At 37.4% G+C, this 26,536-nt stretch overlaps 1 protein-coding gene across 5 annotated transcripts in view; it reads right to left on the bottom strand.

The window, feature by feature from the left end:
* LOC128529510 (sorbin and SH3 domain-containing protein 1) overlaps positions 1 to 26,536 on the bottom strand; it is a 54,389-nt gene that overhangs the window by 18,231 nt on the left and 9,622 nt on the right. For 3 of the 5 annotated variants that reach the window (XM_053503052.1, XM_053503055.1, XM_053503057.1), the window contains exons 2-14: positions 22,902 to 22,944; positions 20,930 to 21,022; positions 19,224 to 19,340; positions 18,399 to 18,514; positions 17,892 to 18,009; positions 16,941 to 17,113; positions 16,685 to 16,745; positions 16,460 to 16,534; positions 13,854 to 13,883; positions 13,529 to 13,631; positions 12,738 to 12,852; positions 11,354 to 11,431; positions 2,350 to 2,399 (exon numbers count right to left, since the gene is read on the bottom strand). In XM_053503052.1, coding sequence (XP_053359027.1) covers positions 2,350 to 2,399; positions 11,354 to 11,431; positions 12,738 to 12,852; positions 13,529 to 13,631; positions 13,854 to 13,883; positions 16,460 to 16,534; positions 16,685 to 16,745; positions 16,941 to 17,113; positions 17,892 to 18,009; positions 18,399 to 18,514; positions 19,224 to 19,340; positions 20,930 to 20,960 — 1,067 coding nt within the window. In that variant the 5' untranslated portion in view covers positions 20,961 to 21,022; positions 22,902 to 22,944. Of the gene's footprint in view, positions 1 to 2,349; positions 2,400 to 11,353; positions 11,432 to 12,737; positions 12,853 to 13,528; positions 13,632 to 13,853; positions 13,884 to 16,459; positions 16,535 to 16,684; positions 16,746 to 16,940; positions 17,114 to 17,891; positions 18,010 to 18,398; positions 18,515 to 19,223; positions 19,341 to 20,929; positions 21,023 to 22,901; positions 22,945 to 24,091; positions 24,155 to 26,536 lie in introns of those variants that run through there. The other 2 variants (XM_053503056.1, XM_053503053.1) reach the window with 2 other exon arrangements.

Genomic DNA, 26,536 nt, shown 5'->3' with positions numbered 1-26,536 from the left:
TCAACTTTAAGGGAAAAAAATTGTGCACACATTTTAAGCCACTAAAAATCCTACATATCAACCCTAGTGAAAATATTAGGGGACTATGCACATGAAAACAGCCCAAATTTCACCTCATTTACCTGTTAAACCAAGGTGTGTAAAATCTGTACTTACATAATGATGTATCATATTCCTTTATATTTTCTGATGTAAAAGCAAGCATTTAAAAAATCCTGTTTCTTAAAAGATTGTAGACAGCAGCAGTGACAAGATATTTTATATTTTACTGCGCACATATATAACATGTATGTGTTATACATGTTGTTAAATGTAAGATAACTGATTTATTTTGGGCCTATAGGGTATATATGGTATATAAAAGTGTTTTGTTTTGTTTTTAATAACACTGATTATTAATTATATACCAGTAACCTGGTGACAGGATCTTGAGCACCTTATTCATGCCTGTAGGAAGTAAAGGATATCCCACCAGGTCTGATGCGATAGAAAAGCCATTACAGCACAAATTGATGAAAATAGTTGATACTAACTATAATAGAAAGTTATAAGAACACTCAGTGTATCACAGCTTCAATCGACCACCTATGGGATGTGCCTGGTCCCAAATTTTAACATACAGTACTTAAAGGATCTGCTGCTAACATCCTGCTGCCAGATACCACAGCACACCTTAACAGGTCTTATGGAATCACGCCTTAATGGGTCAGAGCTGTTTTGGTGGCAAAAGGGGAACCTAACTATATTAGGCATAATGTATTAAGGTTTAACCGTTATGTCTGATTAGTGTATTTGGATATACAAATTATGCAGCCCTAATTAATCACGTAAGTATGAAATACCTCCTTGACTTCTGCATCAAACAGTATAACCGCAAAGAATTTAAATGTAATGAGTGCTTCATTGCACCAGCTATGTCATTCAACAGGCACTTAAAGTGACACAGATGCATATGTGAGAATACATCAGATGTTTCACAGCATGAGGTGACTATCCATGTCCTGCCAGACGCCAGGACAACCTGAGTGTCTGTCTGCCAGTTGCTAGAGTGGAGATGAGCTTACCGGATTTACTAAGAATTAGTGCTCGGTCACACTTCACTACACTACACACATACAAAAACCCTCGAGAAGCAAAACACCTTTCAATATAGGGAAAGTTTCAGCAGTTTTTGTGGATTCTCCATTGGACAGAAATATTGCATTGTTCTATAAATGGACTGCAAAAATGCTGGGTTTCAGTTTCAAACCCCAGAGAATTTCAGGAAGGACCATGTGAAAGCATATCATCCGTCATTTCCCGTGTTTATATCAGAAGGCGATCTGGTCTCATGGTTTAGAACAACAAAACCGGTATCCACATCATGTGGCTTTGGAAGAAAACAATAAAACCTTTAAAAAGCTAAACATCCTCCTAACAACACAGGCAATGCTCAAAAACCAATGCCACAGATCCTTATATGGTACAATTTCTTTGAAATTGATTGCTCAGTGTGGTATAATTTCCCAGACATAATTTTCTACAATTTATAACTAAGTTAAAATGACACTGTTTCTATGGCTATAAATATTACAGCAATGTAAACACCGCTAGTTTAATATAGTCAATGGCCATCTAAACAGAAAACATTTAAGAGCTTTGGCATTTAAATTACACCCTTTAATGCTATTTTTTAAGGCAGGCCTACATGGCACCATGGGTGTTTTAACACAGGAATGGAATGTTCTCCCCATGGGCTGTCAAGGATGTTTGTAGTACGTTCTACCATTAGACCATAGAACAATAAAAGAAATGGCTGCGGCAAGCTAAGAATTCTTTTAACTTTGTCCCAGTAGCACCAGAAATCATCACTGACATATACAAATAAGTTAGACGTAAGAAGGTTCCCAGGAGTGTGACTGTTCCCTAAATATGTTGTCAAACGGAAAACATGTGCCTGATTAAAAAGGTTTGATGCTTTATGGGCAAGAGCAGGGTTTCGAGGGGAATTCCTCAAAGCCAATGGCTGGATATTGGCTCCCTTATCTTTCCACAAAAGACATCCAGGTGTTATTTTCAGTCAGTGGCCTCAGCATGAAATAAATCATCACATACTATCCATTCCCTCATACTATCCAGTGGATTCCACACCCCTAAAACACACACATACACACACAGGCTTATGTCAAGCTGTACTGGTATTACTGGGAGGTACTCAGGAAACAGGAGGGGTAGGGGATAGAAGTGGTCTCCTCTGTCCTGCTGAGAACAAACAGCTATTCTTCTACACACGCGCTGGAAATGAACAGGAGATGAGCATGCAGAATATAGAGACAAAAGAGAGGGAAAAAGAACTGAGCATGGACTTACTATTGCTGTAGGTCGGAGGCTGTTTCCAAGGGAGTGAAAGAGGGGGCACTCTGCAACAAACCAAACAAAGAAGTCATTGATAGCTCCACAGGATCAACTCTTCTGGCAGTTAGAAAAGGACAGGACACGTTAGTCAGGCAAATTCACAGTCGCCTCTGACTCCAATCTCCTGTGCTCAAAGCTGAAAGTCGTAAGGTCCCCTGGACGATGTGTAGCGTAGGGAAGCCAGCGAGTATTTTAGCCTGCATGCAAGTTAGGGGCAAAACAAGCGGCTGGAAGTGAGGGGTGGGGTTAGTGAGCAGGCTGTGGGGAGGGGGCTGTCAGCGGCTCAGCCAATCAGCTCCTGTCTCTTACTCCAGCCTCTCTATTGTCTGCTACGGAGTCACTCTCATTATGGGCTGACCAGACTGGCAGACAATTAACCAGCTGGCGTGGGAAGGAGGCCAAATTACATGGGCAGGCACACCACACACACACACACACTCGCTCACTTAGACATTCACATTTTCAGAATAGCATGCATTGCATAAACCCATAGCTGACATCCTGCTCATATTCGTAGAGGTGTCAATAATAGTGTGCAAAAGGAAGTTTTCCTCAGGCCATGCCTGTTGGCCCATGTGCCAGGCCAATAACATTGGGCGGCCGTTATTACCAGGCAGGAAATCCAAACGGAAGAGCGCAGATAGTCACTCAGTGGGGCCGCTGAGATTTGAATGGTTTAACACCATCTAATTTTAGGCCACTGTTTCTGTTGCTTTTCCCCAAGCCGACGTCACGGTGCACAAAAATAACGCACCTTAGGATAAAAGCAGAACTATTGATTGCAAATATGATTGCCCAATTGTAACCCGCTAATGTTTGTTTTGGAGGAAAAGTTCTTATGTGTTCACACATCCCAAGCTACACATTCCTCGTCTTACCAACAAATAAATAGATTGACGCTATGCTTACGTCTGTCTCACCGGTTGCTGGGGCAAGTAAGGTCAGAAATAACCTTTGGATATGAACGTCAAGCTTTGTATTAGAATTTCAATCTGGCAGGTCTAAAGACATTTCTATTTATAAATTCACATGCTTCAGAAGCTTCATTCTTTAAGGGCAACTGATAGTTGTAGCTACTCAGATCAGTAGAAAAGGGCTCTCCTGTGACTGTCTTACATGTCCATTTTGTTGACAGTAAATGAGACGCAGGACACACTCTTGGAGCGTGTGTGGTTAATCAGGCTTGGTGCTGGTGCTGCAAAAGCACAAACAGGAAGCATGCTTGAGGGCCTTATCTGAAGTAGTTAAGTGCTGTCAAGATACCTAGATAGCGCAAACACAGTGTACAAACAAAAAGAAAGGTAAAGGCAATTACATTTTGTCGACTTTTTTCTCTAATCAATCTATAGTTATTAAAAAAAAAAAAACACTGGAAGGAGTGTTGATTTTTACCTCATGACTTAAACGTCCCATGTTTCCTATAAATACAGGGTTTAAGCCTGAACGGGTACAAAGACAGCATTCTTCAAACAAAACATAAGCCAAACATAACTTCTTAAACTGTAATACTTTAATAATTAGAGTAAAACTAGACATAGCACATGGTTGCATGTGTGAGGAATGAAAGTCTAGAAATTTTAATAGCTTATGGGGATCTTAAAACTTTAGATCATTAAATCATTATTACTTACACCTACCATCAACGTTAATGAATCTGCTCCAGGGTAAGAAAAATACACAAAAACTGAATTGCAACTGCCACCTATGATTATGTAAGCCTGAGACTGACCAGTGATGACACATGTGAGTGAAATCACAGGCTGGTGCCATTCTCTGGGACCCTGAGCTAACCTTTAACCCAGTGGCAAGGGTTTGGGGTGTTGGATGAGAAGCAAACCCTGGCCTTCTTCAAGAATGGTGATAGCCAACCAATTCTTGCTGATAGGCTGATTGTTTCTGATATCATTATGGCATGAATTGTTTTATTCCTCTTTTACAACAATATTTTTTTGCAAACAATGCATCATACTTTATATTTGTTGATAATTAAATTTAATATTGTGAAGCGTATGTAAAACAAGTCGGGTCCTAGTATTGCTTATGGTATAAAAGTTGGAAACAGTTGTTTCTTTACCAGACTCTTTTCCCTTTTAAACTAGAGACTCCTTCCCTAACTGACAAATGAACCTTTTTCTAATAAAATACTTAAAAAAAACATATGGTCACATATGGCCTAGAGACTATGTAGGGTCACAGTGGGTTTGGAGCCTATCGGAGGGCATGAGGCAGAGGACACACTGGATGGGGTGCCAACCCATCACAGAGCACAGCACACACACTCACACACCCAGTCATACACAATGGGCAATTTAAAATCCTACACCACATATTTTTAAACTGCGGGAGGAAACCAGAATATTAGGAGAAAACCTGTCAAAGCACAGGGAGAACAGACACAGACCAAAGCGAGATTCGAACCCAAAACACTGGAGGTGCAAAGCAGCAGTGCTAACCGGTAAGACACTGTAGCGACAAATAAATAAATAAACTGTTAAATGAATTCATAATTTAGAAGCCTTTGATAAATTGCTCCCTCTGAATTGATAACACTTATTTAAATATAATTATTCAGCTTTGTAAGGCCTATGATAAAAACCAATTATAAAACCCTTTGTAACTGGCTTCCTATTGCTAGTGAAATCTGTTCTTTCTATTTTGTTTCTCTAGGTACCTATTAAATAATTGTTTAACTTTGTGTGGCCTTCGTTGTTTCCCTGATGCATGTTAATGTCAAATATCACTTAGCAGGAGGCATGAAACATAAGCCGCCATTTAACATTGTCCCGACATCATCTGGGAGTTAAATTCCTTTGCTCTGACTATCAAGGCTAGTCAGTGGAACAGTGTGTTAACATTGTTTGTCTGTTTTCATGCGCCTGTTTCCTAACAGGTGTTGCAGATGACTCAACAAAATTTACTACTTTTCAGCTGTATAAATAGCACACAGTGTAAGCCAGTGTGATATGCACTTCAGCGTCACGAATAGGCGCCTACTATGAAAGAGGCTTTTTAAAAAAATATATAGAGTTTTTTTTCTTTTTTCCTCTCTATGGAATTACCTGTTCATTTTGACAGCTGGGACATTATCTGATCTAAAATAGCTGCAAACATGTCATAGAACGGAAAAAGGGCCATCGTTGGGGGGGATGGCATACCAGATGATGGTAAACATGACGACTAGCCTCAGGTTGCACACCACAGCAGGGGGGAGTGGGCCTGTGTTACCACTGTGTGAGTCACTGACAAGCACCAGAATATAGTAGTCATGCTTCTCACATATATACACCATGCACAAACAGGTGTTTGCCTAAAAGAGATGTTGCCTAACATCAGTCGTAGACTATTTGCATCCATATGAGGTCAGAAATACTTTGTAAACTTTTGCATCATTTTCTTTCACTTTTCAATAAACTGTTCTATAAAAATAAATGTCACTCAGGGGGCAGCATTTTTCATGAACATGCATTTATACTCCCTGTATCAATAGACCCAAGTAAAAATCTACTAATAAAATGCAAGTAACGATGTAATAACAAATGAACAGCTGGTTAGCTAATTATGTGCATTAATAAAGATGATAGTCCTTATCTTATTCTAAAACAGCAAATTATGCAACAAAAAGTCAGCACGACATTAGCTAAGGTTTTGCCTGGTTTTAAAATAATCATCTGTCATATGTGCAAGGCAATTACTATAGCTGTTAAAAACCTTTCTAACATCAGCCAAACCTGTGTAATGCAGCAGCTGATAGGGTTAGAAGTGTGCCACACCGTCATGAAGTAAATTACATACCTGGTATGGTAAACTCTACTTTCTGGTCTTGATTGGTGTCTGTGTATAACTCTTAGTGACAAAGGATTTAAATTTGAAATTACATTCAGTATTATGTAGTTACAGGCATGCCTAGATCTCTTTTCTTGCTATATTTTTGTTGACCTAACTGCTAGAATAGTCTTTCTGACTCAAGGACACTGGCTCAATTAGTATTGGTTTAATTCGAGTTATCCTTACAAATTCACCAGCATGTGTATCGACATCACATCCAGCCAGAAAATAGGGAGAAACTGCAAACTCCAAACTTGGCAAGCATTTCCTGGACGAGTCAGACCTTCCCATCAGGACAGGGGGCATGATGTCTGGACACTGAGATTGACTCAGAGCTGAGGTTACAGATAGCACTGATGACATTATGTTAAATACCAAACGTCTGAGCAAGTAAGAAGGAAAAATTGCATCTTGTTGCTTAAGCCATAATAATTGCCATGGTACTGCAGTCTTTGACAACTGTTTTTTTTTTAGAATTTGACAATATCCCTGTTCGAAGGGACTTAATTCACACCACATTTGGTAGCTGTGTTAAGACACCACTAACCTCTATTGCTTATTGGTCCTCCTCTATTGGAGTTTTGAACCCTGGTATGTTAATTTAGGGTAAGTTAAGCAGAGTTTTGTTTATCCTTTGAGAACAAGACAAAAACAAAAAACTGTTTAGTATGATAAAAAGTTCTTGTAAAGTTTTATAATATTTGTCAAATTCCAGATGCCTGCAGCTGTCAATAAAAACCTCATCTCATCCCGATCATTTGGGCGTTTATTGTAAATCATGTCAATGTGTCAAAATGTAAACCAGTTTTCTATCAATGCAAAGGTGCAGAGCTGCTGACAATCCTGAACAGGCATGCTGTCACTGAAAACCTACTGAAGGCCGTTTCTCCCAGAGCAAATGCAAGCCATGTGTTCTGTTCAGCAGGTCATAAGTTTACCTCTCCATCAAAGACATTTAAACCCATACAATACAACAAATAAAATGATAATAATTACAAGTCTGACCACATCCTAGTGGAAGGTCATAAATGATAAAATATTCTAGATGATTACACCTTGTTTATTTGAATACAACATTGGAATCGACAGATAGCAGGCTCGAGCATAGCAGACAATTTTAACCAGAATCAAGTCTGTGATGGATGGAGAATTTACCTGATACTGTATGAGCGTAAAGACGCGCTCTTGACATTTTTCTGATTTACATTTTAAAATATATTTTAAGGATGGAAAAGGATTTTCAGTAACACACAGAATGCTGAGCAAATTTTGTTTCCAAAATGCTAGGTTATGTACAGTTCTTACAACATTTGATAACAATTAAAAGTTACTGAGAAGGAACTATATACACTTAACAGGTTCAGATCATCAGACACAATTTAATATTACACAAAGATAAGCAGGGTAAATAGAAAATGCAGTTTTTAAAATTATTTCATTAAATAAAGGAAAAAAGCTGTCCACACCTACCTGGCCGTGTGTGAAAAAGTAACTGGCAAAAAGTATCAGTCTGGAATGGGTTACTTAGCCATTTCTAAGGATTTGGAATTTCAGTGAATTGCAATGAGAGCCATTATCCCTAAAAGGAGAAAACTTAGAACAGTGGTGAACCTTCCTAAGAGTGGTTGGCCACCAGAATTACTCTAACAGTACAATGATGACTGATCTAGGAGTCATAAAAGAAACCAGTCATCTAAAGAACTGCAGGGCAACCCTTGCTTGTGGTCAGTGGTCAAAGTTCATGATTCAACAATAAGAAAAAAAACTAGGCAAAAATGCCATCAGAGTTCTAAGGCAAAAGTCACTGCTGACCAAAAAAAACACAAAGGCTTGTATCACATTTGCCAAAAAATATCTTGATTATCACTAATACTTTTGGGCAAATATTCTGCGGACTGATGGGACAAATTTTTTACTTTTTGGAATGTGTGCGTCCTGTTACATCTGATATAAAACTAACATACTAACAATACACTAACTAATACACTAACTAACATAACATTTCATAAAAAGAACATACAGTAATACCAACAGTTAAACATGGTGGTCGTAATATGATGGTCTGGGGCCGCTTTGCACCTTAAGGACCTAGATGACATGCCATAATTGATTGAACCATGAATTCTGCTCTCTACTAGAAAATCCTGAAGGGGAATGACCGGTCATCACTTTGTGACCTCAAGCTCAAGCATACTTGGGTTATGCAGCCGAGCAATCATCCAAAACACACCAGCAAATCCACCTCTGAATGGTTAAAAAAATAACAGAATTAAGGTTTTGGAGTGGCCTACTCAAAGTCTGGACTTAAATGCAATCCTTAAACAGGTCATTTATGCTCACAAACCCTCCAATGTTTCCTCCTAAATTAGAACAGTTTTGCAAAGAAGAGTGGTCCAAAATTTCTCCACAGCAATGTGAAATCATTTTAACTCCATTTTGTATTTACCCTGTTTATCTTTGCGTAATATAAAAAATAGTTTGATGATGTGAATCATTTAAGTGTGACAAATATGAAAAAAATATAAAAAAAAAACATCAAGGGGGCAAATAATTTTTTTATGGCACTGTACAGTATGTAGTTATGAACGTACTTGTTATGCTGCTAATTAGTAGCTTGTAGAAGTTAGCAGTTAGCACATGGAGCTACTGAAACTGTGGGGAACTCAAATATCACTAATTACGTACTTTATTTCCTTAATAAAATTATCAGAAAAATACTTTGAAACCAGTTCATTGCTCAAAGCAAATTCCTACTGTTAATACTGATAAATGTTTACAATACATTAATAAACTCATTAGGGAGCACTTCAAATAACTATTCAATTATCATGCGCCCTTGTTAAAGCAGATTATACAGTACTGCGCGAAATTCTTGAGCCACCCCTCGTCATATTTAATTGAATTAACGATGTAGATTAAATTAAAGAAAATTAAACAAATATTTGAATGCGGCATGTGTCAAAGTGCCAAAATACACGATTTATCAATTTGTTGCTTATGTAACAACCTCATTTTCCCTCTCATTTTACTTTATTCATCTTCTCTTTCCTCCAATCAGCATTCAGCATCACCCGTATGTTAATCACTGACCTAATCATCTGTCATCATCTGCACCATCATCTCCCACCAGTTCATGCCCTAAGTTAGATTTTTTTTAAATAATTAAATGATTCATAGGTCACTGTGTGGTTTAACAAACAAAAACATTGCTCAGACACTGGACAGATGAAGGGACTGGACTGAAAATGAGAGCTAAAAACCTGCAAAAATGATTCAATAGAATTATCCAGGAGGCCCAGAGAACTCTGCTCTACCAAGACTACAAGACAACAAAATACAAGAAAGTTGGCTCTATAGAAGAAGAATAAGGAGAAATAAGGGGTGGCTCAAGACTTTTGCACCGGAGTGTACTGTACATATGTAATCTTGTGCTGGGAATGTTTCCTAAAGTGCCTTATGTTCTAGTAAAAATGCTAATTAATCATAAAGTCTTGTGTTTGAGACATGCTAAGGCTCTTGACATGATAAGTGTTACCTTAGAATTCAACTAGCCAGAACAATTACAAAGACCTTTACGAGTTAAGTGGGCTTCTTTAAGGAGAGTGAACACTAAACTCCTTTATCCCAAACCCAAAGAAGACCAGACTGGACTGCAAAAACCAATCTCACGCAGTAGCCTGAATTACAAGGGTATTCAAGTCAAACTAGTGCTAATGATCTAATTTCTCATGAATAAAGGCATTAAACCTTTGAAAGCGTAAAACCTTGGCATTTACAGAAGACATCTAGCACAGTACAGTGATAAGACCTTTTGAATGGTGCACATGTTTTAAAGTAGGACGTACATCCTTAAATGTCGATCCCAGCCAAAGTGACTTATAGCCCAGTGGAGTCATCTTCATAAACATTCAAAAAGTGGAAAGCATGATCCTTTAACATTTCTTTCGAAAGAAGGTGTAAACTAATTACATTTATAGAAGTTTTTAAGAAGAGTACAGCAACGAGACTCTTAGAACAGGTGAAAACATTTTAAAAAAGGGAGTACATCCGTGAATGATGATCCAAGCTAAGGTGGCTTGGAGCCTAATGCACACGTTCCCGTAAACATTCAACAAGTGCAACGCCTGTATCTTCATCTGTTACTATTACCTTTTACTTTCCAGCTTCAAAAAGAAATAAAATGATACATTTAAAAAGTAACATGCACTGGGAAGTTTATATTCTAATACTTGTGAATATACAGTATAATACAGACAGTGAGAATTATTTCAGCTTAGGGTTTGAAAAAGAACTTAATTTAAACAGTGGCCGATTTGTTAAGCAAATCCTAGCTGGTGCAACCTATCCCAAATCCTTAACTCTTTATATTTTTCTCCTCTAAAACACCTGTAAAGCCTAAAAATACCATATAAAAAAGACAGATGTGGATAGTTACATTAAAATTATATCAACTTATATCCACTTTTAATTTTTTTTCCTTTATTTACTAAATTTAAATCAATAATTTCAATAAGATTCTGATTTATCAATCATGATGTAATAACACCTACTTATTGGATACATTTCATGGAAATCTCTTCGCTTTGAGAATGAGATCATCAGGCAATGGAGACAAGACACAGATGTTGATGGAAAGATGAAGCCAATATTGGGGAAGGAAAAGGACAAGGGCAGAGGATGTTTTTACAAACAGACACAAATATGTTTAGAGCATGCACTGTCTCATACACTATATGTCCAAAAGTTTTCAGACACTTGACCATCAAACCTCTATTTTTGAACATCCTGATCCAGTCTTCCACAATTAATCTGGAAAGGCTTAACAGTAGATTTTGGATCCTGGCTCTGGGGATTTTCTTATTCAGCCACAAAAGGCTAGGGAGCAATCAGAATTCCAGTTTTTCCCAATGGTGGCCAGTGGGGTTGAGGTCAGGGCTTTCATGTTCATCCACTCCATGGAAAATCAAACTTCATAGAATTTGCTTTGTACACAGTTGCATATACAGCATGGAAGACATTCTACACTACTGTGGGTTTCCAACTTTGTGGCAACAGTTTTTTCATATGGATGTCACAGTCAAGTGCCTGAAGACTTTTGGTCATATACTGTATATGGGTCACATTAACAACTTACCGTTTTGCCAAACTCCATCTCTGAATAGAATCTATACCATGGTTCATTCTCTAAATCTACATCTTCAGAGGTTATGTCCTGAGTTTACAAACGCATGGCCACAAGGAATGGAGGACAAAGAGAGAGAAAGAGAAAGAGGACAGTTCAAAATACAAAGATAATGAGACGGAATGATGCATTGTACATGAAAAAACAGGTAAAATATTCCAGTTAGCTGGAATTGCTCCAGGCGTATAAACAACATGTTTAGGAGGATAAGACTACCACCAAATTGGATTAGGTTTCTGCTTTTTTAAATGTCTGGTTTATATCAGTGCTTATGAGAACAGGAAACAGGAAATAAGCAACTTCTTTAGACAATGCTGTAAAGTAGTAAAGGAAAGAGGCCCCTCATAAAAAAAAACATTGAAGAATAGTCATGGAAAAACAGTTATCTTATTGTGTATTTAATGTGTTTTTAGTATTTATGAATTAAATGAAAGATAGAATTATACTAAATTATTAAACATTACTTAATTTCAGTTAGTTCTCTAATTATATTTTATTATTTTAATTATTTTATTATGATCAATGTTTATCATTTGATACTAATATTGTATGTAAATTTTATTGTATCACTATTTAAAATAAAGCCAAAAATGTAAGATCTTATTTTGCCATAAACCGATACTTTTCCCCTTTAAAAGGCTTTTTCCTAGCCTGAGTAGTGAACGATGTAATCGAAGACACTAAAAACTGATCTAACAGACCACAATCTTCAGAATGAAGCTATAATTGCAGCCATATGTCATCAGAAGCATTACATAATAACAGCAGTTCACACTCTGAGTCATGTTTCCAAGGGCCGGAAAGGCAGAACGAACCGCCTACAAACACACAAAAAGCCTGACAGCTGGAAAGAACGAAGGAAGACTCTTGGTTTTCATGGGAAGCTGACACTCTATGCATGCCTGACCTGACATGTGTTATTTATTCATGATCTTTCTTACAGCTGAACGAATTGTCATCTTTACACTGTCTGACATCACATTCTTAAATATTCAATTACGCATGGCAGAAAACAGCTACCACATCTTATGCAAAACTAAAAGTAAAATGAAAAAAAAAAAGGAATTAGACAGAATTGACCTACTTCCTCACTCTCTGGAGGGAGTTACAGATTTTTTTAGACAGAGGTGGCTCCATCAAGATGAGGTCATGATCTACTCGTGATTACCCAGAGGACCGAGACACAGCATCAGTTGTTCACACTGCTCTCGTAAGCAAAGCAGAGGAAAAAAAACAGCCCTAAGAGTGTCACAGCGTCATGCACACACTCCCCAGCCGAGCCGAGCTTAAGCACATATACGTACTAACACATGCACGGACACAGAGCGCACCGTACCGGCCTCTCCGCTCTCAGCACTGATGACTTTCCTGGCTCGTAGTCGAAGATGCTTCTTGGCTCAGCGCGATACTTCCTGGTGTCTACCTTCTTGTCTGGGGGCTCCCACTCGTTTCTGCAGGGACGAAAGGAAGAAAGAACCAATCCATGGTGAGGAGATGGGTTGCCATGGTAATCAACAAGGGCATGTTATGCTTGAGCATCTTCTTGTTTTCATATGCATGGATTCTTTTTAAATGCTACACATATTATTCAGGCATGCACTTGTTATAATGGATGCTATTTTATACTTTGTTATGGTTTGTAGTTTGAATAATTGTTGAATAAAAAAAATACATTAATGTTTATTTTCTGATGGGGTTGACCTAATTTCAGTTGCTGCTAAAAATTGACATAAGCTTGGCCCAGTTTCTAAGAAAAACATGACAAATGATTTTAAAATCATATTTTCCTTGTATAGCTTGTGTTATTTTACCGAGGCAAAATTAGTTCATGTGTTAAAGGCTGACCCTCTTTGTTTTTTCTAAATCTTAATACTGCTTAATGCTTAAATTTTATTTAGAAGATGCTAATTGCATTAGTGGTTTCTCTACAAGTCAAGATTTTGCCTTAAACAATATGACACACCTTACTAAGTAGTACTAAGTAGTAAATATATCATAACATAAAAAAATGAACACATTTTTATTTTAATCTATGGATACTCTATTCTTTAAATAATATACATCACATCATGAGTACAATATAAAATCACATTGCTCTGCGCATAGTCTTTCTGAAAGTACGCTCACCTTTCTGGACGTAGGGAAGATGTTCTAGTCGGCATAGAGACCCTTCGCCTTGATTGTGAGCTGCCCATGTCTACAGCACTTTTAGATCGAGGAACACTTCTCCCTGAGCAACAAAGACCAAAGAAATGTACAAAATGCAATAAAGTTGTTTAAAGCCATAACCTCAATACATGACAGGACACAAGACCAACTACGAGACCTCTGCTGACAGAACAACAAATAATACTCAAAACCATTGACACAACATGTAATTTACCATAAACAAGAATAGCTGAACAAGCTAAGCTACTGTATAAGTATGTAAAGGAAAATCCTCCACATTTACCATAATCATCCATATGTGAAGAGCTGTCATCTGAAAAAGACATAAAGAAATTACCAAGAATCAATGCCTGTAATTTACTATTTGTTTTCGAAAAAGGAAAGTTCATCTGTCATTCTTCTTTAATGTCATACATCATTTAAAATCAATATCAACAGTGTATAAATAGGCTCAGAAAAGAGACAGCACATTGGATCAATCATACAAGGTGAGAAAGTAATATTTTTGATACATTTGATTCCTTAGTGATAAATTCATATTAAATATGGATAAGATGGCACAGACACCTACAGACTTATTTAGTAACTATACATATTAGGAAGAAACTTGACACTGAAAAAAGTAAAAATAATAAATTATATGGTATAATGTGTGTAATGTGGTTTAATGATAGGGTTTATTGAGTTACCGACCCAACATTTATTATAAAGTTTTTACTCTTTTTATACCGCAGACATTCATGAAAATGTATTTATTAAAGCATGACAGTTTTTATCTATTTATGGTTACATCTGTGTAAAACATACACAAAGCAAAAGCGTTTCTGATCACACTTACATTCTGTTACCAGCCACACATTTTTTTTTCTCTCAGTGTTAGTAAGGAAAAATGCAGCATGGAATTTCACCAAGAAGACTTTCCCCACTCATAAAATTTAATCATAAAATAAAAGTTTCTTACTGTTAAATTCCTACTGTTACAAAGTGGTGGAGGCTCCTTAAAATGCTAAATAAACATCTCCCTCCCAGAAAACTTTACCATATCATTTAAATACTTTTTTTTAACCTGCCATGCATGTGCATGTGCCTGTACATCAGGTTTTAAAATAAGAATAATAATTATAGTATTAGGACTAATCAGAACGGAGAATTCAATGGTGACATTGGTATGGTATAATGTGGTATATATGGTATAGTAGGAATTATTCAGAACTTTTAAATAAGCTTTTTAAAATGGATCTCTTATCTATCTATCTATCTATCTATCTATCTATCTATCTATCTATCTATATATATATATATATATATATATAGAGAGAGAGAGAGAGAGATAGAGAAAGATAGATAGATAGATAGATAGATAGATAGATAGATAGATAGATAGATAGATAGATAGATAGATAGATAGATAGATAGATAGATGTGGGTGAAGATTATGTGAACTAACACAACATTTAAACGCTATTATGAGCACCAACAGTACAAAGCCCAGGTCTTTAGTTTCAGCTCTGGACAAGCCAGTAGATGGTGATGTTTCTCCACATGTATCAGACTTAAACCTGGGGCTTAGATACTACACAGGTTACAACACAACATAATAAGAAAGTCACAAAAAAACTTTTATCTTCTGCTGCCTGCAATTTCCGCCATCCACCTTCTTTGTTTTGAAGTTCAATCACATTACTTTGTTTAGAAGCAACAGTTATTTCCAATCCATTAGTCCTGTCCAGTGGGTTAATTATTTAAAAGATCACTTTTCTAAAAGCCATGCCATCTAATGCACTGTAGAAACATTAGAGTGCTAATACCGGATGCAGTAATCAATCTCTGCTTTTTAAACACACTGTGATACCCTTGACAGCATGACAGCTCTTTTAAAAGTTCAGCTCACCTTGACGGATGAATGCCCTGACTGGTGCTTAGAATATAATTTCACTGACACCAGGGCATCATCCACAATGTGTGCGGAAACCACACATTAATTTATGATCGTCTGATTTGAAGGATTGAGTCTATAACGATGAGCATGCTGTCTGTGGTAGAAGCCAGGGAAAGCTTTAGGCCTAGTGATAAGGCTAACATTAGCGCCATCTAGCATACTTCTGAGTGAAAATGGTAAGACATCAAAGAGTGTGAACCTGTGACAAATTTCCTTAAGCAGCTTGAGATGTCATTTAGTGCTATAAAATGTTAACACTGTAATGTCTTTATCCCAAAAGAGCTATTGGAGCAGTGGTAAGGTTCTGAGTTACTCATCAGAAGGTCAGCAGTTTAAGCCCCAGCTCTGCCAGGTTGCTGCTGTTGGGCCCTTGAGCAAGGCCCATAACCCTGTCTGCTCCTGAAGTGCTGTATATATAATGGCTGACCCTGCGCTCTGACGCCAGCCTACTAACAAGAAGCTGGGATATGCAAAGAATAAAGAAATTCACTGTGCAGTAATGTATATGTGACGAATAAAGGCTGAACTTAACAATGCTGAAAGGATGACAATTATTACCACCACCACCAACAACAGTGGTAGTATTAATATTACCAAGGAAACCATACATAATCACATGTTAATGAAACAATAGCATTGTTACAAAGTATAAATCTATAAAAACAGTTTCCTTTTGGGTTCTTTAGATTGTTCGGACTGAATTGAAATGCTTTTTCAAAAAGTACAAATCAGTAAAATATTAAGAGTATTAAATTCTGTTAGAATAATCTTATCTATGTTTAGTATCTTATCAGCAATGTTAGGAGAATAATCAAAAAATAATAATACTTTGAAAACAGATGAAAATTCAGCACGGCTGTTAGAGGGAGTGAGCACCTGCCAAGCTGAATGTGATGGAAAAGTCGAGAGGGTTAGTATGAACAGATGTAGCTGACGTGAGTTAATGGTACCTCTGGTGTTCAGTAGCCTGTCATAGCTCTCTGGGAATATGTAGGTGGGACGGTATGGATTTTCCTCAACAGTTTCTGAATAGGGTGGATGACAAAACACACACTAAGGAGGATGTGTACACACAAACACACAAAAAGAGATGTGGCGCGAGCCTGGACTTCTTTGATACACAGTGATGATTTGTAACATAAAAACAGCAGTCATGCTTATGGACAGGGCTGTACCTGGGACTCTGTGGATTTGTTTGAACATGTTCTTGTACCAGTCCTTGGATTTCTCTGTGTTCTGTAAGAAATTATGAAGGATAGTTAGATGCCAAGTGTACCAAATCATTCATAAAGGCTGATCGAGCTACACAGTCAATATGTATCTGTTAAACATGGTTAACATGCAAATAATCAAATGCAAGCTAACAGTGCTTTTACTTACAATTTAAAGTGTAAACTTTTCACAAGGGTTAAAGTACTATGTCGTTCTTACCCGCACCGGGACTCTGGGTTTCTCTGGTGGTACAGGGGTTGCTGGGTGAACAGTAATCATCATTCTCCTGCCCTCCATCTGTGTAGAAAATCTTTGAGGATCTTCAGGTGGAAGACAGATTTGCGTCTCAGTGGAACCCTGATCATACACTCTGTCCTGCTGCTCTACAGCATCTGCATCACCGACAGCACACACATTTTTTTGTTTTATGTTAAGATATCAAACATTAAAATCAATACACAACACAGTTACATTGCTCTTGGTGTGGAAATGATAAAATCCAGGTTATCTAACAGCCAGAGGTCGAATGTCAAAACTGAAGTTTTCTATATCAGCAATTTATTACTGCAGAATTATTGCATTTTTGTTCAGGATATTTAATGTACCCCAGGCGTGCAAGAAGAAAGCAGAAACCCAAAAGTTTCAAGATAATATTTAAGTACCAAAATGTGTAACTTCTATTTGTTTCCTTTTTTTCAGACTGTATTTCAGAATGTATACATCGGATAATATGCCTAGTATATGCCACGATTTTCAAAGAGGCTAAAATGTTGGACAATTCAATAGTGTTTATTTTCCCAGAGACAAGTAGCATTTTTAAATATCCCCTTACAATGTTAACATAATTATAGTTCAATTTCAAGAAAATGGTAAAACATTAACAGTCACAATCTGGTTAACCTGGGCCTTCTGAAAGATGTCTTTGAGCTAGTCAAAGAATAGACTCTGGACAGCAAGTAATTATCATCATCAGCATGGTTATTATAGATATAGAGCCGTGCGGAACCATGACTAATATTAAGAAGAGAAAGCAGGGGTGTTTATTCGCTTTTTGCATGTTTGTGTATACAGTACATAAAACGCACAGATTGCATATTGTTTTGCATGCTTCAAATAATTTTTATTGCTAGTCCAGGTGATAGGTTTAGTCTAAGTAGACATGGTGTGTACCTGTGTTATGCTGCAGCAGAACAATACTTGGGTATACACTGCTGTCTGGTGTGCTTACAGATGGCACAGTAGCTGCTGATGGGAAATCACTCAGACCTAAGCTTATAGGATACTCCACCTTAAAAAAATTTGAGCATAAAATATAAAACCATCCCAACTTCAAACTTCATATTATTAGCATTAAATAGTCGGTAGTTTCAGAAGCGATACGAAAAGTTGCATACTGCATGTGTAAATAGATCCTTTTTATAATAGTCATGCGTTCCATAAAGCACCTGATAAAGACCTAAAGTCTTGTTTATGCTGCTAAACCTGATTATCATAAATTTGTTCAGTTTCGATTTTATATTAACATGCACACTGTCCCCAATACTCTATAACACAAAGTGATTCAAGTAATTTTTTAAAAAGAATTTTCCTACAAACCCTGTGTTAAATAAATCTGAACTGGAATTAAACCTAGATAGAACAATTAAGCTGAACAGGAATTGTGTTATGCTGACTTACCTGTGTTCTAGCCTTACTGACTTGATCTGAATTTAAATCAGCTCCGATGCTGTTTAGCTTTTCCTTTGCCAAAGTCGTTTCTGTGGCATCTCCATTGACCGCTCTGTGGCATTCACCTAAAAACAATTCCAGCGAGTTTAAAAAAAAAAAGTCTATCAATCTGTCAGAACCTTTTGAAATTCAACAAGGATGAAGCAATGCCACCGCTACTTGGCACAGACCCTACGTTATTTTAAATGCAAACCACAAAACTACGCCAGGACAGAGCTGTTTATCCTCAATTAAAGGAATTGCCAGTCCTGTCAGGACTGAGTAAAGGTCTTCAGATGCTAATTTCCTACAGCTGGGAACAGAGATTCCCTCACAATCTGTGAACTTTGTCATTAGAACAAGAGGGGCATTGACTCCACTGTAAGAAGTGTTTGTTTCTCTGGCCTTTTTATTCCAGCACAACAATTAAAGCATCTCACCCATGTCCTGGAAGGAGGCCAGCATAGTTTCTAAACCTCTGATAGCCGATAAACACACTGCACTGCAGTCTCAGTCTCATGTGGGAGTCTGAGACAAAAGCTCTCTTTGATGCTCCCCAGTAAATATGGGGGCTCTTGGAAAGTTATTTGGGCTGCTGAGCAACCGAGTTGGCAGTCAGACACCGATGTGTGTGTTCCATATCAAAACACTTGGACATTTTAAAGTGCATGTTGAGAGATAAATTGAATTAGTGAATTTTTGACTCGAACATATGGTCAGCATTTTTAAATTGTTCTCTTTATTTATAAAAAATATGAAGGAATGCTGCAATGTAAGCAGTGGCTTTTCACTTACTTCTGTCTGGATTCACAACCTGTTCCTGGGTGACACAGTCTCCATCATCAACATGAACTAACGTGGCTCTCAGAGTAACAGCCCCTTTTCCTTTGCACACACGAGTTGGATCCAACTCTTCAGACACAGAGGAAATAAATAATAGAACAAGACAAACAAAGATATTGAAGTGGCATGCCTTTGGTATTAATGTATGCATATGTACATTGTTCGAAAATTCCACATTTATGTGTCCCAGTTCTTGCTTATCATCATAACAATAATGTAGTAAAGCACATAATACTTTAAGACTATGGTGTTGATGCAATACATTTTAGAAATATTGACAATATCTGCCATATTTGTATTTTCAAATTGCCTGTAGTGTATGAATGTACACACTGATCATCCATAACATTTAAATCATTTGCCTAATATTGTGTAGCCCCCCCTTGTGCTGCCAAAAAGCTCTAAGTGGTCAAGCAATGAACTCCACAAGACCTCTATAGGTGTGTTGTGGTATTTGGCACCAAGACATTAGCAGTAGATTCTTTAAATCCTGTGAGGAAGGGCCTTGTTTGTCCAACATATTCCACAGATACCCGATAAGATCAGTGGAGTTAAAGACCAAGTCAACAACATGAACACTTTGTCATGTTTTTAAAACCATTCCCAAAAATTTTTTTTTCAGAATAGCAGGGTGCACTACTCTGCTGCAAGAGGCCATTAGGGAATACTGATATCACGGAGAGGTGTATTTGATCTGAAACAACGTTTAGGTAGATGTTACATGTCAAAATAACAACCATGTGAATGCCCGGAACCAAGGTTTCACAGCATATTATCAAGAGAATCATGCCGAGTCTGCCGATTTGTCTTCTTCCCACAGTGCATCCTAGTGCCATCTCTTTACCAAGAATATAAAACCATCCATATGGTGAAAAGAAAAACATGATTGTGTCGGTTGCACCATTTGTCCGTCCAGGTAAATATTAACCATTGCATATCAGAAACATCCCACAAGGCCTGCCATTTTGAAGATTCTTTGATTTGGGCGTCTAGCCATCATTTTGCTGCCACCACTTGACAGGAGACAGTGTGCCGATATGATCAAGTGATTTTAATGTTATGGCTGATCACCATAAGTGTGTGACTGTGCCCAGTGATGGTTTGGCACTTTTGCCGTGAGCTTCCTGGGACATGCTCCAGGATGCTTGTGATTTGACACAGATTAGGTGATATGGAAAATAAATGAATTGAATGTTTAGCACACAAGAACAGTGGTACAAAATCTGGATGAAGTGTTTCCATCTTTTTTTAATATTATGTATCCAACAAGGATGATAAAATATGACTGAGAAAATGTATTAATTAATAATTACTACTTATAATGTCTAATGCTTACAAGTGTATTGTATTACATTAACATTTTACTTGTTTGTGTCAGGGTTGTAGCTGTTCACTGTATACGGACACATAAATTAATATTAATTAATAAATCAATACTACTTAATTGTCTTAAAATAAATATAATGTCTGCGGCTTTTGTGTTGACCGAATTATTTTTAAGTAAGATTCACCCTCTGGTAGGCAAGACTTAGCCAAGCTGGAGCTGTTCCACTGGACTGGTGTTGTGTGTCGCTTATCTGAGCTGAAGTTCAGAGATAAACTTTAACTATGTGGCCTGTGTTTGTTGCTGATTGAATGAAAATGGCAGCCTCTCTCACCAGTGGGCATCAGATCTGGAGAGCTCTTCATGGTCCTCAGAGGAGTGATCCGCACTGCAGAGACACTGCGTGGACTGTTAATGAGTGGACGTGCTGTTGGTTACATGAAAAAAAGGGAGAAGACTGAGACAGCTAATTGCATTCAGAAATGTAACTGTCCTGTATTTTTATGTGGGGTGGATTAAAATATTGACTGAATATGTAGCAGGAAAAGTACATACAGTAACAGAAGACTATAACACTATAAGGACGGCATAATACACACAAGAGATGCTGTTTCAGTGCAGATATACTGTACACAGGAGCTTCATTGGGTGGAATGAATCTGTGCAAGTTTCTCACTGTTCTTGATTCACACCCATGACATAATTACTGACAGAGGTGTATCTTAAAAGTTTCTTTTCTCAATTCCCCCCAGGATATCGGATATGTGATATGAAACAAAATTATATGAAACTAAATGTTGAACATGACAGAAAAGGAAATAATACTGTGATACTCCTTACAGATCACTGTAATTTAAGGACCTGAAGGCAAGAACAAACAATAGTAAAAGCCCTCTCTTTTTTTTTTTTTTTTGGATTTGTTTTTTATGGGCATGGTGTAAAACAGTGAGTGAGCAGAGATGGATGAGGTAGAGGAAACAGCGAGGAGGAAATGAGACAAAGGCAGACTCAACAATCCAAACGGGAGCACAGACAGTGTCAATGTGTGTCTGTTCACTCACTAATGCCAGAAATCATCCGTCTGCCGGAAAAAAAAATCGGTGTATCACAATGCTTCTGTTTAAACACAATGTACTGCATGCGTATATAAAGAATTATTTAGGGACGACTCAAAGATGTACAGCAGCTGGAATGGTACTATTTGTCAGACATGCATCAAATTTTTTTTTTTTTATTTCAATTATTTTATTTTAAATTTGCTTAATATATCATAAATACTTATTCTTAATAATTTAATACAGTATATACTGTACAGTACATTAAACAATACAGAAGAAAAAACACTCATTTGGCATGATATACAGTATATCTGAACAGCAAACATAAGTAGTACAGAGCCACTAATTTGACTTTTAGACTATTTTTATAGGGAAATCTTTCTGTAATTTCAGATGATTTCAGGTCTGTTGAATCTCTTTTTTGTAAATATGACGCAAGAGGCTGTTTTCTTGATACTAAATTTAACCTACTGTAGATCCTCCTCTCACAAGTCAGTACATCCGCTAGATTGTTTGGAATGTTTTGCCGATAAACTTATCCAAGACCCACCCACTTTTAGGAGAAGGCCATCAGAGTGACAGGATTATCAGCTGAACACTGACTCCTTCAAAGCTCAAACTTAAAGTGCAGTTCTAAATCTCACATTATGTTAAATGGGCATATACAAGCCTCTAGGTAAGATTGCAACTTTGTAAATTGCTTAGGCAGTGTACAAATTATATCAGTGTACAAATTATATATATATATATATATATATATATATATATATATATATATATATATACAAAGTAGATAACTGTATGCCATAGAAAAAGCATTTAAGGCTGAGACAAACCTAGACCTCCAACCCAAAAGTACATGCCTTTACACTCCACTATGTGCCACTGTTTCATCACAATTTGTAAAACTGAGTGAACATGGTAGCTTAATGATAAATGTTCTGTCTTTCACGAGATTTGTAAAAACTTACATCCCACTTATATGAATCCATATGAATAAAACTTTTGAGCCTTTCCCAAAGTAGATGTTTAATGACCAACCCCATCTTCTATTCAAAGTTGAGAAAAAAGTAGTAAGAATTTACTAAAACATCATAGTCAGTACTAAGCTTTCATCAATCTACAAAATAACCATTTACGAGGCATGTTGGCAGTGTAGTTTTTGTATACCGACTATGTCTTTACTTAGAGCCTAACCACCACCGACAAGCCTTTCAGATAATCTCTGGAAGGGATGCACAGACTTACCAGGGGCTGCATCAAATCTCACTGTGCCCCCTGCTGGAGAGCCCTGTAAGGGGAGAGAAGACAGATCACACTAGGAACAAACAAGATTTTCTTAACCATATCACAACCTGCATTATGACTTATATTATACTACTATTTGACTAGAACTAGTATTTTTCCATGCATGATTAACCCTATACATGCCTAATGATCACATTTAGGAATGTTAAAAGAAGTGTTTCAGATATTTATCATCATATGACAGATAAAGTATCTAGCGCCTGTCATACTGTATGTTTTACATGCAGCTAAAAATATAATGTCACAGCATAATGTGAACACTTTTGGAATGAATGTGTTGACGAAATTTCCATCCAGCTAACACCTATTGTTGGGTTTCATACTGGAATAAGATCCATACCAACTACCCTTGATAGCTCTAAAGAGCAGCCTGGAATAAAAAAAATAATAATAATAATTTAAAGTAGGGGAAAACTGAGAAAACCCTTACTGAACAAATCGTGTTGTAAATGTGCAATAATTTCCTCTTTGCGTGACTCAAGACACTTTTTTCCTACTTGTAATAAAACCATTCAGTGGCACTCACAAAAGCAATCATGCATGCACAGTAATGTACAGTAATTCTAATGCAGCAACACTAAGAACATGTATTATAACACATAAACTATACTCTTAATTAAAGCCACACAGTTGACAAAGCACTGTAACAATATCTTATTCAGCCCAATGGATTCTTCCATTAAAGGAGCGTTTACTTGACCTTTGTTAATCTAACAAGGTCCTACAAAGACTTCAGATACTGTGCAATTATAATGAGTATTAATATTCAGTTCTGCCAGAGAAACCCTGGTCAGCATACAGTATGTTCCTTGATTTTATCTATAAATGGACATCATCCTCAAACACATTCAGTGTCTAAGTTAACCCCTTAACAGTCCAGCTTATTGTGCAGATATTCATCTGAAAGCCTAACTACAGTATGCATTATCGATCTGTAATTTCAGTTAAATAAATTAGATTGCATGATTACAAGAGTGAGATCATTAATCAAGTCTGTATTTACTGACAGGTGCTGGTAGTTGGATGGGGTTAAGCACAAATAAAGCAGAAAAAATAAGTATTAGTGCTTATGTTGTGCTCTCAGTGCCTGTGTTAAACATGCTGTCTCACCATCTGACTAACTCGCTTACCTGTCTGCTGAGTGTGTCTGCATAGAGCAACGTTACAAAGCACAGCAAAGACTTGAGTTTAAATAGGTCTCTAAAGTTTGAGTGCTCAGATGTGGGCACTGATAGCTGTGCCCACTTCCCTTTAAAGACCTCAATTGTGGCCAAGCAGCTTTTGTTTCAACACCACGTCTGGCAGTACAGACCTGTCACCATTAACCACCTGGGAATGTGGCACCTACTCGACATGTAACAACCAAATTAAAACGTCCTGGTTTCCATCAAACTCCTCACCCTGCCTGACACTCCTGGCATCTATGTGAGGGCATCAACTCTACTGAAATATTACGTAGTGAGATAACAAATATCTCGTACTTCATACTGTATTAACCTCATACCTTATAAATATCTCTTACCTACTCAGTATTTAACATTCATCATACAGACAGTTCAGCATGTACAGTATAAGCATCAGAAATAGAGCCCGATGAATGGATGAAGTGAGCCAATTTTTTTTTTCTCGGTCAACACCAGTTTGAGAACAATTTGGTTAGGCATCACGAGCACTCAGGGAGAGTTCGTCATATTTGCCACATGGTCATTAAGCGCAGTTGGTTAGATTTTAATTCCCAGAAGGGCTGTTACATTCCAAACAGGTATACGTATAAAACACGAGTCTAAGAAGTATGTCAGAGATTGTAATCTGCTAATGTCATAAGACAGGAAAAGGATTTACAAATAACGAGTTAAGATTTGGAAAAGGAAATGAAATCAGACAATTAAATTGGGTTGTTCGAGCTTTAATCTAATTTTGGTAGTTGAAAATTACATTAAAGCCTCCTGCAGGTTGACTGTAAACAGCAGCCCAGCTGGCATGAGAGCATTCAGTCAGCTAACACATATGAGCTTTTTATAAACTATACAAACCTAATAAATGTTTCTCTTTACCATCTGAGGTTAGATTTCTATAAGTAGCATTTATATCTAGAATCAAAAACACATAAAATGAACTACATTTTAATCCAAAACATTCTATAACACAGCTGTACCACATCGTATCCACCTTTGGCTGCTTTCTATTCTAATGTACGCATCTGTAGAGGGGAAAAAAAAAAGGACAGACTGAAATTTACTATATCACCCTGGAGTCTCTCAGTATGACATCATTGTAACACTGCAGCATGAGTACACAAAAGAGCTGAACAAGGGGGAAGGAAAAGTCCAAAACGAGTTACGTAACAGAGTTTGACTTTTTCCTTTTCCAACAAATGGCAAAGAGGGGGCAGAGACAGAAGAGGAATGGTGAGGATCATAGCAATCAGCACCAAACATGGCTGTAAAAGGGAGCTTAAGAGCAACAGCCGGCCCTCTTTAATTGAGAAGACCCCCTCAGAATGGTAAACATCTTCAACAGACACTCTGGCCCGAAGCCTGGACTGACAACGCTCTCTCTGCTGCGGCTCTTCTATTCTCTGTGAGCTGCAGGTTTAAACAATGTGGCGTAAAAGGAAATGTATGCGACTCGTGTCTTTTACTCAGCAGCACTGGATCCATGGATGTCTTATTTTAGAACACTGTAATCACTGTCAGTGCAGGAATGATCCCAAACAGCTTAGATGTTTCAAACAGAACCTGCTGGGTTTCATGCCGAATATGTTTACGACTTTTAATCCTGTAAAATTCAAGGTATCCTATGATTTACAACCCATGACATGTTCACCAGTTCAAAGAGGCCTCCGTTAAAGCAGGCTTTTAGCATCATTAGTCACATGTCTGACCACTGCTGAACTTTTAGTGACCAAAGCAAACCATTAAGATTAGAGCTGAGCTGAAGACACAAAGCAGCCAATAAGCAATAATAACAGCTCATGGAGAAACAGGAGCACGAGAAGAGAACAAAAAGCTTGGCTCATGCACTGTGAGAGTCTTCAGTGCCGTTTTATATCAGAAACATATAGTACATTGTGTGTGGATTGTGTGGAAAGTGAACATCATTATGGAAATGAGTCAAAGGTTCCTGGCATGGCTCAGATCAGCTCAAGCAGGCACTGCTGAGGACAACAAGTGCTCTCAGAGGAGCGGGGACGTCACGCATGCGCAGCTTTGTCACATTTCTGGCCTCATAAAAAGGCTTGTGTGGTTTGTAATGTGGTCATTCCAGAAAGCTAGACTGGGCCATGATCACACCAAGCATAGCCTGCAGTAAAATTAATTCTGAACTGCATTTCTAATTTGCACTGTGTTACGTGACACTACACATACTGGATGTTTGTGTAAACAACATGGCATTTATATGTTACATAGCTGAAAGAACACTTGTTTTACACCAAACAGAACTGGTTGTGTTTTAAATCATGTTCTTTCCATCCCTGCTGCACCTTGCAATCAAGTCTTGACTTTCTAAAGTTAAATAAGCCAGATTGTCTGTCTGTACATCATATGTTACAGTAGGTGGATGGCTGAAAGATA

Source organism: Clarias gariepinus, chromosome 8, assembly GCF_024256425.1.
Source record: "Clarias gariepinus isolate MV-2021 ecotype Netherlands chromosome 8, CGAR_prim_01v2, whole genome shotgun sequence".
NCBI classification, from domain to species: domain Eukaryota; kingdom Metazoa; phylum Chordata; class Actinopteri; order Siluriformes; family Clariidae; genus Clarias; species Clarias gariepinus.
The sequence above is the reverse complement of the archived record's forward strand: the minus strand, read 5'-3'. Positions and strand labels throughout refer to the sequence as shown.